The sequence below is a fragment of the Balaenoptera borealis genome (genome assembly GCF_965194805.1).
Source record: "Balaenoptera borealis genome assembly, chromosome: 8".
NCBI classification, from domain to species: Eukaryota; Metazoa; Chordata; class Mammalia; order Artiodactyla; family Balaenopteridae; genus Balaenoptera; species Balaenoptera borealis.
This window is the reverse complement of record NC_138865.1, coordinates 116582964-116594690: the sequence shown is the minus strand read 5'-3', so window position 1 is coordinate 116594690 and position 11727 is coordinate 116582964. Positions and strand designations below refer to the sequence as shown.

The 11727-nt window shown below is 46.8% G+C and overlaps 1 protein-coding gene across 8 annotated transcripts in view; it reads right to left on the bottom strand.

The window, feature by feature from the left end:
• The window catches only part of GPR107 (G protein-coupled receptor 107), a 101546-nt gene that overhangs the window by 30348 nt on the left and 59471 nt on the right, over positions 1–11727 (bottom strand). For 4 of the 8 annotated variants that reach the window (XM_082400757.1, XM_082400760.1, XM_082400759.1 and 1 more), the window contains exon 18: positions 50–151. The exons of the other annotated variants lie outside the window; for them this stretch is intronic. In XM_082400757.1, the coding sequence (XP_082256883.1) occupies positions 50–151 (102 nt within the window). The remainder of the gene's footprint in view (positions 1–49; positions 152–11727) is intronic. 8 annotated transcript variants of the gene reach the window in all.

Here is an 11727-nt window from a genome sequence, read left to right as displayed (position 1 = left end):
CACAGTGGCAGCCAGGGGTAAAGGGTGTTGGCTCTGGAATCAGACACACCTGGGTTCAAATCCTGACCCACTCTCTGCATGCGGTGTAAGCCTGCCCGAGTCACGTGACCTCTCTGTGCTGCGGCAGAAACACAGTCCCCACTTTCCAGAACTGTCGTGAGGGAAAAACGAGATTCTCCATTGTGCCCAGTCACTACGTACCAGCTGTTATCACAACCGGCATTCATCTCTTTTTGTCACCAATTTTTATGTTACATATATACACTAGTCACAATTATGACACCAGTATCCGTGTCATAATTAACATTCTGAAAAAAAGCTAATCAGCTGTAGACATTTACACTAACCAGCCACAGTGGATCATTTCTGAGTCCTGGGACAGAACCACAGGTTTGGAGGAACTTTCTGGGCTCAAAGATTCTTTGACCGTTAGAGACAGAGAGTGACTCACGACATCTCCTGAGAAGGTGGGGGTCTATGAGAAGACAGCCTCTTGCCTCACAAAATGTGAGCTAGACAGAGTCTAAGGATCTGGGTATCCATGACGCAATGGAGCGGCTCTGTAGCAGGAAACACCAAGCAGATACTGAACTCCACCTGGTAGGCGGAGCACAGGGGATTTTCAGGGCACCAAAATGACTCTGTGTGATTCTATTATATAACAGTAGGCACACACCTGTCCAAACCCTCACAGTGTGCAACACCAGGAGGGAGCCCTACTGTAAACTATGGGCTCTGGACGATAATAAGTTGATAGAGGCTCATCAATTGTAAGCAATGTCCTACTGCGGACAGGGGATGCTGATAATGGAGGAAGCTAGGCGTGTGTGGGGCGGGGGCGTATGCGAAGTATCTGTACCCTCTGTTCAATTTTGTTCAGTGTTATGAACCTAAAACTGTTCTCCAAAATAAAGTGTTAGAAACAAACACCCCTGGCCCAGCATCTCCCTAAGGACTCTAGGAAGCAAGGAGGCACCTATGTTCCTCCATCGTGGACCAACAGGAATTTCCTAATCAGTAAAATAAATTCAATCAATCATTCCAATAGACTCTCTCCAAGGACCCTACCTATCCCCCCCAACCAACTCCCAAATCCTGTTACTTACAAATGGCGACTCAGTGGCCCTACATGTGACATCTAGAGTTTGTCCAGCTGGACCTAACAGTAGATAAGTTATTTGAGTAAGGAAAGAAAGTTTTTTCTCGCTTCTCTCCTGCCACCACGCGGCTGCTGTGACCAAGCTCCAACGCCATCCAGTCCTCCCCAGAGTTGGGGCTTTTCTCAAACAAGAGTCCTTTGGACTCATGTGTTATCTGTACGTCTCGTAAAGTCAGGACAAAGTATGCTGCAGGCAGGTGGTTCTTGTGGGAACTGAGGGATCCCTGCAGAGGCTGTGGGTGAGTATCAATGCAGCCCCCAAACAAAGGGAACACTGCAACTGAGAGAACCTAGCATCACTTCCCGCCAGCCGGTGCCCGTCTCGGGCCTGACCTCACCGGGAAGCGCTCACACTTCTCCCAGGAGAAATCCATGCACCCAGGGCAGCTTCTAAAGGGACCTTCTCCAGACTAGGACACGGGCACCACGAGCCTTTCCAGCCCCAGCAGAGCAACCCGTATGCGCCTCCAAACCTGTTGACGTAAGGGAAGAAATACAACCTCGAGTCTTCCAGAAACACTCCTGGCAAGAGCCAGCGGATCTGTGGCTACTGCCCCAGGTTAAAAAGGACAAGGAGGAGCTCAACCCATGCGGACGCTGAGGGCAGAGCACAGGCACCGTGACCCGAGGACGGCTCGGAGAGCAGGCTTGGGAAAAACCTTTGCTCCCTTTCTTTCCCTAAGGAAATACTCCTTGCCAGATGGCGGCCCAATTGAGAAAACAACGTTCACTCTGTCATGCCAGGCCTGGGGCAAGGACAGAGAGCTGGAACTGGTGTTCCCAGGGTGCCCCCTGCCCAGCAGAAGGTACGGTCTTCCAGACGGACACGCAGAGCCACTTCACACACACAGGACAGGAGTGCCAGGGCGCAGGTGTGGCGACGGCTCGGGGTGAGAAGAGTCACCTCTGCTGGGGGGGTGGGGGGCTGGGGGCCGCTTTGAAGCCTGTATTGAAAGACGAGGAGCAGCAAGATGGAGGAGTGGGAGGAGGGCAGGGGAGCGTCTGAAAAGAAATCTAACAAGCAAAGGCATGGAGGGAACACAAGAAAGCTCCCGACAGTCGGGGAGTGCTAAGAAGCTGCTGGTGAAGGAACGTGGCAGGAGAGTCGAGGGTGGGCGGGCGGGGCTGTGGACGGCCTTCCGTGCCGTGTCACCGGGGTGGACGTGACTCTTATACCTGGGCTCTCGGGCCTGGCTCCAGCAGGATCCAGGGGAGTTAAAAAAGCACAGAGACACCTGAACCCCCAACATTCAGAATCTAGTCTCCGGGAAGGAGCCAGGGTACCCACTTAAAAAACAGTCTACAGGTGATTCGGGCGGCTGAGGAGAATGGACGGGAAGGGGAGAAGATGGGAGGTGAGGACATCGGCCACACGAGGGCAGGGCGCCAGGATAAAGCGGGGAGAGGGCGGGAGACGCGACGTTAAGCCTGCAAGATGCGGTCACTCGCCCCACACAGGCCGAGAGAGTGGGAGGCATCTAGGCCAAGACCCATATTCTGCTGACAGCGACTGGGTGGGTGGATGCCGAAGCCCACAGGGTACGCAGGGGAGAGGCAAGCTTGGGGCGACGGTGGGCAGGTGGACAGAGGGACCCGAAGCTCAGGACAGGCAAGGGGCTGGAGCTGGAGACTGGGGAGCGGTCAGTGGGCGGAGCGGAGGCACCCCGGGCGAGAAGCGGCTGAGCGGGAGTCCCCCGGCTGCGGGGTGAGGGGTGCGCGGGCACAGAAGGGCGGCACGGGCGGAGCCGGCGATGATGGATGTGGCGTGAGGCTGGACGGGCGCTGCGCCCTGGCTCCCCAGTGAATCTCTGGGAAGTGAGAGGGACGCCAGGTGGAGGAGACAGAGGAGGAGACAGAGGAGGAGACAGAGGAGCAGACAGAGGAGGAGACAGAGGAGGAGACAGAGGAGGAGACAGAGGAGGAGACAGAGGAGGAGACAGAGGAGGAGACAGAGGAGGAGACAGAGGAGGAGACAGAGGAGGAGACAGAGGAGGAGACAGAGGAGGAGACAGAGGAGGAGACCGTGGTCAGACTGACGCCGGGAGCCTCCCGGGCAGGAGGCGGCGCTTCGGCAACTTCACAGCTCCACACACACCTCCCCGCGTGTCCCGGTTTCAGCACAAACGCTGAAGGGGGACAAACAGCCGAAGAGCTGTCCTCGGAGCAGCACCCCGCACTACACACAACCTGCGCAGAGGCCCTCCATGTGACGCAGAAAGACGCCGGACAAAGCTCAGGTCAAGCACCGAGCAGCGGTGATTTTCAGTCTAAGCTCAAACCCCAGGGGTGCGAATGCAGGCGCAGCCCCCAGAGCCGCCCAGGCGGGGAGAGCCCGGTCCCCAGAGGGCAAGGCCTGCCCCTTCCTGCCTCTGCCCATTCCTGCCCTGCCTGACCAGCTCCTTCTCACCCCCACTGCTGAGGTGCCTTTCTGTGGCTCCAGGCACACACCTCTATCGCAGCGCTGTCTACACTCTGTCACGCTGTTCCCGTAGGAGACTGGGGGATTCGGCACCGGCTGGTGTCCAGAACCACCTGTAGAGTCGACAGAGCGCTCACACCAGCACGAGTAGACTCAGTGCCCGGGCCAAGCCAGCCTCTCTGGCTGCCAGGTCCCACGCTGTTTCCAGCAGAAGCTGTCCTGCCCCCAGGGCCTGCTCAACTTTTCTGAGCCGAGGTGGCCACTCCTGACTTCAAGAGGACACTGGCCCAAGGGTCAGCAGCTCCTGAGCCGGTCTGAGGCAAGCGGCAACAGTGCTAAGCCGACAGAGGTGCTCCCAGGGGGATGGGTCCAGGGGAGCGTGGAGGATGGAGAAGACAGTGGAGCAGAGAGGCGCCCAGAGAAGGGGGGCTAACGCAGAAACAGGGGGAGCGGACGGACCCAGCTGCCTCCCGCTTTCCTTCTGCCCCTACGTGGTGACCTCTCTTTTCCTTGTAGAGGCCTGAGTCTCGTGTTTGCAACCAACAGGGCCTAATGAATACGGGAAAGACGAGAAAGGGGGCTTCGGGTCCCCACTGCTCCTTCTGCCACACGAGACTGCCGTCAACTGTGGCCTGGGCCGAAGTGGCACAACGGATGCATCTGTTTCTGTAACCAAACTGAATCTAAATGCTAACCATTTCTGGACTTGAATTGTAGAGAGGCTTGGTTAAGAGACAATTCTATTAGTCTCCAACCTCTGTTTCTACATTTATTGGTTACCCACTTGCATGAATGCAGGAAGTAGTAAAAGGTTACCGGCAACCCTGAAGCCGGCATTCTGGAAGGGCAACTCCAGAGACACAGCTCCTGGGCCCTGGAACCCAAACCAAATCTCTTCCCACTCCTGCATCTCAAGATGGCAGAAATAATTCAGATCATCAAGGATAAGCACAGCACATGCGGTGGCTGTAAGTCTGATAACTGAAATTACATCCAATACTTAACTTGCTGATTTTGTTATGATAAATTCTGTTACCAAAATCAGTAAGCCACTCTGAGCTTTAGCCCAAAGAGAGACGTCAAAAGGAACAGAAGGAGAAAAAGATGGAAAGTCAGCATTACTTCCGAAGGCGCCCTCATTCCCCAGGCCCAGAGGGCGCAGCTGCCCGGACTGCACGCAGGCCTAGGCTGGAGGCGGGGAGGACGCACTACCCTGGGCCAGACTCACTTGCCAGTGCACCGCCCTCCCGCAGCTCAGCTTCAGGCAGAGGAGGTAAGAAGAGGTGAATGAGAAGCTACCCAGAACCCCAGTCGGCAAGGTCAGTGCGTGGCCCAGGTCAGAGTTCTGGTGCAGAGGGCATACTAGGAAGGGTGTGAATTCGTCTTAGGTGTGCGAGGCATAAACATTATTATTGATACTTTGCACAAAGAGGTGCTTAATATCCTGGGTGGGGATCAGACCTAGCGCCCTCCTTCAGGAAACACCCTCCAGTGTGCATGACAGAGCACTCATGACCACCTAGAAAATACAGGCAAGGCTCTGCTGGTCTCTGGTTTGGGTTATTTCTGGAGGATTTAAGAAGGGCCCTCCAGGAACAGTACTTCCGAGCAGAAGAGGGAGATGACAGCCCGGGCTCGGCGGTCCCAGAAGCTGCTGAGCCTTGACCCTCACCTGCGGCTGAAGCCTCCCCCCTCAGGCCTCTGCTGCTGTCACATCTTATAAATTCACAGAACTTTCCCAACAGTCGAGTTCTTAGCTAGAGAGAAACCCCAGCACAATTGCCTTGCTGACTAAAAGGCACCTGGCCTCAAGTGGCTCCTCAACTTGTCTTTCACAGGGCTCATATGGGCTGGTGCTCCCGGGAACACCACCACCACCCCTGTAAGCAAACCTTCATTTGGGCCGACTCCTTCTCTAGCTGGTACGTGTGCAGCCCTCCCGTCACGGAAGAGACGCTCACTTCACCATTACGGGAGGGCCCACACTCAGCCAACCCCGGAGAACAGAGCACGGAGCGCTCTTCCCCGGTAACAGGAGTAGAAGCTGAGGCAACCCAAGGGTCAATCTTGGCTCAAACTGCCCACCCTGCCCAAATCTTGCCAGAAGCACAAAACACACACACCCTAGTCTCCAGTGGACCGATGGTCTGTCTGTCTTCTTCCCTTTTCCTCCCCTGATTTTAACACACACACAGGCCCTCTTGCGTTTTCGTTACCACTACCACCAAATACTGTCAGAGAGAAATAAAAACCAAAACAAATTTTTAAAAATTTTGCCAATGAGACAAACATACCTTAACAAAGCATCTGCGCTTCTAGATGCAATGGCTGATGGAAAGGATGTGGGGAACAGGAACGCCTGCCTTGCTGGGGAGAACATCAACTGATCACACTTCAGTCAAGCGGAAGATGCTAGGACCCAGCCATTCAGCTTCTCGCTATGACCCCAGAGCAACCCTGCCTTAAACGGTTACGGAATGCTGAGCTAAAGGGCTCCCCGCAGGGGAAAGGAGAAATACACCACGTCTCAGGTTACTTCCCGACGCCGCTGCTTACCAGATGGACTCTATGTTTTTATTTTTTACCAACAGCTTAAGTATTTTAATTGTTTCCAACTAAGTCTGTTCATTATAACTATATAATAAAAATGTACAAAGAATAATGTAGCACTTTTTGGTTAGATTTAAGTCAAAGGCATTCATCAATAAGGAATCTTCGGATGTGAATATTCCAGAAATTTCTCTAAGCCATCTGATGAGGACAATTGTCTCTGAATATTACCTTACTTCCAAAGGTATTGGCAGACATTTAAATTGAACTCAGACTTCTTCAAAATAAACCTTAATTTAAAAAAACTATTCTGGCCTGAGGGTCTGGCTTCCAATCGGCCTGAATCTCGGTGCTGCCTGAGATCCTTCCCTTTGGGACACTGATAGTTCTAGGAAAACCCTCAACTACCGGGAGCCACTAAAAATAAAATAGGCCACTTGGATGACCACAAAGGTTTGCGAGACAACCAAGAGCCAGGGCAGGGTTGAAGGAGGAGGCTCATCTCCTCCATGAGGCCCCTCCTTCAAGACTGGGAGAGGGGGCTGTTTATCTAACGCACAGATAGCAACACATAGTCGAGCAGAATGAAGACATCGAAGACGATGTTCCAAACAAAACAAAAGACAGAACCTCAGAAAACGCCCCTAATGAAATGGAGAAGTGACTAGAAAGCTTTCCTGAAAACTAAAATGACTAGTTTAAACAACTTGTGTGTGAACGTGAAGCGTGAAAACAAATTTACACAAATGAGAGACCTAACGGAAGGAATGGCTATCTTGATTCAAGGCAGCCTGGGAGCATGTCTTAAAAAGCAGCTATACAAGATGATTAAGTTCCATATATATGTTGTAAAACACTGGGCTATAATTAGCAACACTGTATTATACACTTAAACATTTATTAAGAGGCCGTGTGGCTGACAGGGTCTTGGTGCTCCAGACAGGTGTCAGGCCTGTGCCTCTGAGGTGGGAGAGCCAAGTTCAAGACATTGGTCCACCAGAGACCTCCCGGCTCCATGTAATATCAAACAGCAAAAGCTCTCCCAGAGATCTCCATCTCAATGCTAAGACCCAGCTCCACTCAACGACCAGCAAGGTACAGTGCTAGACACCCCATACCAAACAACTAGCAAGACAGGAACACAACCCCACCCATTAGCAGAGAGGCTGCCTAAAATCATAATAAGGTCACAGACACCCCAAAACCCACCACCGGACGCAGACCTGCACACCAGAAAGACAAGATCCAGCCTCATCCACCAGAAAACAGGCACCAGTCTCCTCTCCCAGGAAGCCTACACAAACCACTGAACCAACCTTAACCATTGGGAGGAGACACCAAAAACAACAGCAACTACGAACCTGCAGCCTGCGAAAAGGAGACCCCAAACACAGTAAGTTAAGGAAAATGAGAAGACAGAGAAACACACAGCAGATGAAGGAGCAAGGTAAAAACCCACCAGACCAAACAAATGAAGACGAAATAGGCAGTCTACCTGAAAAAGAATTCAGAGTAATGATAGTAAAGATGATCCAAAATCTTGGAAACAGAATGGAGAAAATATAAGAAACGTTTAACAACGACCTAGAAGAACTAAAGAGCAAACAAACAATGATGAACACCACAATAAATGACATTAAAAATTCTCTAGAAGGAATCAATAGCAGAATAACCGAGACAGAAGAACGGATAAGTGACCTGGAAGATAAAACAGTGGAAATAACTACCGCAAAGCAGAATAAAGAAAAAAGAATGAAGAGAATTGAGGACAATCTCAGAGACCTCTGGGACAACACTAAACGCACCAACATTCGAATTACAGGGGTCGCAGAAGAAGAAGAGAAAAAAAAGGGACTGAGAAAATATTTGAAGAGATTATAGTTGAAAACTTCCCTAATATGGGAAAGGAAATAGTCAATCAAGTCCAGGAAGCGCAGAGAGTTCCATACAGGATAAATCCAAGGAGAAACACGCCAAGACACATATTCATCAAACTATCAAAAATTAAATACAAAGAAAAAAGCAGCAAGGGAAAAACAACAAATAATATACAAGAGAATCCCCATAAGGTTAAGAGCTGATCTTTCAGCAGAAACTCTGAAAGCCAGAAGGGAGTGGCAGGACATATCTAAAGTGATGAAAGGGAAAAACCTACAACCAAGATTACTCTATCCAGCAAGGATCTCATTCAGATTCGATGGAGAAATTAAAACCTATACAGACAAGTAAAAGCTAAGAGAATTCAGCACTACCAAACCAGCTTTACAACAAATGCTAAAGGAACTTCTCTAGGCAGGAAACACAAGAGAAGGAAAAGACCTACAATAACAAACCCAAAACAATTAAGAAAATGGTAGTAAGAACATACATATCGATAATTACCTTAAACGTAAATGGATTAAATGCTCCAACCAAAAGACACAGACTGGCTGAATGGAGACAAAAACAAGACCCGTATATGTGCTGTCTACAAGAGACCCACTTCAGACCTAGGGACACATACAGACTGAAAGTGAGGGGATGGAAAAAGATATTCCATGCAAATGGAAATCAGAAGAAAGCTGGAGTAGCAATTCTTATATCAGACAAAATAGACTTTAAAATAAAGACTATTAGAAGAGACAAAGAAGGACACTACAGAATGATCAAGGGATCAAACCAAGAAGAAGATATGACAATCGTAAATATTTATGCACCTAACATAGGAGCACCTCAACACATAAGGCAAATGCTAACAGCCATAAAAGGGGAAATTGACAGTAACACAATAGTAGGGGACTTTAACACCCCACTTTCACCAATGGACAGATCATCCAAAATGAAAATAAATAAGGAAACAAGCTTTAAATGATACATTAAACAAGATAGACTTAATTGATATTTATAGGACATTCCACTGAAAAACAACAGAATACACTTTCTTCTCAAGTGCTCATGGAACATTCTCCAGGATAGATGATATCTTGGGTCACAAATCAAGCCTTGGTAAATCTAAGAAAATTGAAATCGTATCAAGTAGCTTTTCCGACCACAACGCTATGAAACTAGATATCAACTACAGGAAAAAATCTGTAAAAAATACAAACACATGAAGGCTAAATAACCAAGAGATCACTGAAGAAATCAAAGGGGAAAACAAAAAATACCTAGAAACAAATGACAATGAAAACACGACAACCCAAAACCTATGGGATGCAGCAAAAGCAGTTCTAAGAGGGAAGTTAGCAATACAATCCTACCTCAAGAAACAAGAAACATCTCAAATACACAACCAAACCTTACACCTAAAGCAATTAGAGAAAGAAGAACAAAAAAACCCCAAAGTTAGCAGGAGGAAAGAAATCATAAAGATCAGATCAGAAATAAATGAAAAAGAAATGAAGGAAATGATAGCAAAGATCAATAAAACTAAAAGTTGGTTCTTTGAGAAGATAAACAAAATTGATAAACCATTAGCCAGACTCAGCAAGAAAAAAAGAGAAAAGACTCAAATCAATAGAATTAGAAATGAAAAAGGAGAAGTAACAACTGACACTGCAGAAATACAGATGATCATGAGAGATTACTACAAGCAACTATATGTCAATAAAATGGACAACCTGGAAGAAATGGACAGATTCTTAGAAATGCACAACCTTCCGAGACTGAACCAGGAAGAAATAGAAAATATAAACAGACCTGTCACAAGCACTGAAATTGAGACTGTGATTAAAAATCTTCCAACAAACAAAAGTCCAGGACCAGATGGCTTCACAGGCGAATTCTATCTAACATTTAGAGAAGAGCTAACACCTATCCTTCTCAAACTCTTCCAAGATATAGCAGAGGGAGGAACACTCCCAAACTCATTCTATGAGGCCACCATCACCCTGATACCAAAACCAGACAAAGATGTCACAAAGAAAGAAAACTACAGGCCAATATCACTGATGAACATAGATGCAAAAATCCTCAACAAAATACTAGCAAACAGAATCCAACAGCACATTAAAAGTATCATACACCATGATCAAGTGGGGTTTATCCCAGGAATGCAAAGATTCTTCAATATACACAAATCAATGTGATAAACCATATTAACAAATTGAAGGAGAAAAACCATATGATCATCTCAATAGATGCAGAAAAAGCTTTTGACAAAATTCAACACCCATTTATGATAAAAACCCTCTAGAAAGTAGGCATAGAGGGAACTTACCTCAACATAATAAAGGCCATATATGACAAACCCACAGCCAACATTGTCCTCAATGGTGAAAAACTGAAACCATTTCCTCTAAGATCCGGAACAAGACAAGGTTGTCCACTCTCACCACTGTAACTCAATATAGTTTTGGAAGTTTTAGCCACGGCAATCAGAAAAGAAAAAGAAATAAAAGGAATCCAAATCAGAAAAGAAGAAGTAAAACTGTCACTGTTTGCAGATGACATGATACTATACATAGAAAATCCTAAAGATGCTACCAGAAAACTACTAGAGCTAATCAATGAATTTGGTAAAGTAGCAGGATACAAAATTAATGCACAGAAAATCTCTTGCATTCCTATCCACTAATGATGAAAAATCTGAAAGATAAATTAAGGAAACACTCCCATTTACCACTGCAACAAAAAGAATAAAATACCTAGGAATAAACCTACCTAAGGAGACAAAAGACCTGTATGCAGAAAACTATAAGACACTGATGAAAGAAATTAAATTGGGAGATTGGAATTAATACATATACACTAATATGTATAAAATGGATAACTAATAAGAACCTGCTGTATAAAAAAATAAATAAAATTCAAAAAAAAATATGTAAAAAAAGAAATGAAAGATTATACAAACAGATGGAGAGATATACCATGTTCTTGGACTGGAAGAATCTACATTGTGAAAATGACTATACTACCCAAAGCAATCTACAGATTCCATGCAATCCCTATCAAACTACCAATGGTATTTTTCACAGAAATAGAACAAAAAGTTTCACAATTTGTATGGAAACACAAAAGACCCCAAACAGTCAAAGCAATCTTGAGAAAGAAAAATGGAGCAGGAAGAATCAGGCTCCCTGACTTCAGACCATACTACAAAGCTACAGTAGTCAAGACAGTATGGGACTGGCACAAAAACAAATATAGATCAATCAAACAGGATAGAAAGCCCAGAGATAAACCCATGCACATATGGTCACCTTATTTTTGATAAATGAGGCAAAAATATACAATGGAGAAAAGACAGCCTCTTCAATAAGTGGTGCTGGGAAAATTGGACAGCTACACGTAAAAGAATGAAATTAGAACACTCCCTAACACCATACACAAAAATAAACTCAAAATGGATTAAAGTCCTAAATGTAAGGCCAGACACTATAAAACTCTTAGAGGGAAACATAGGCAGAACACTCCATGACATAAATCACAGCAAGATCCTTTATGACCCACCTCCTAGAGAAATGGAAATAAAAACAAAAATAAACAAATGGGACCTAATGAAACTTCAAAGCTTTTGCACAGCAAAGGAAACCATAAACAAGATGAAAAGACAACCCTCAGAATGGGAGAAAATATTTGCAAACGAAGCAACTGAAAAGGATTAATCTCCAAAATTTAC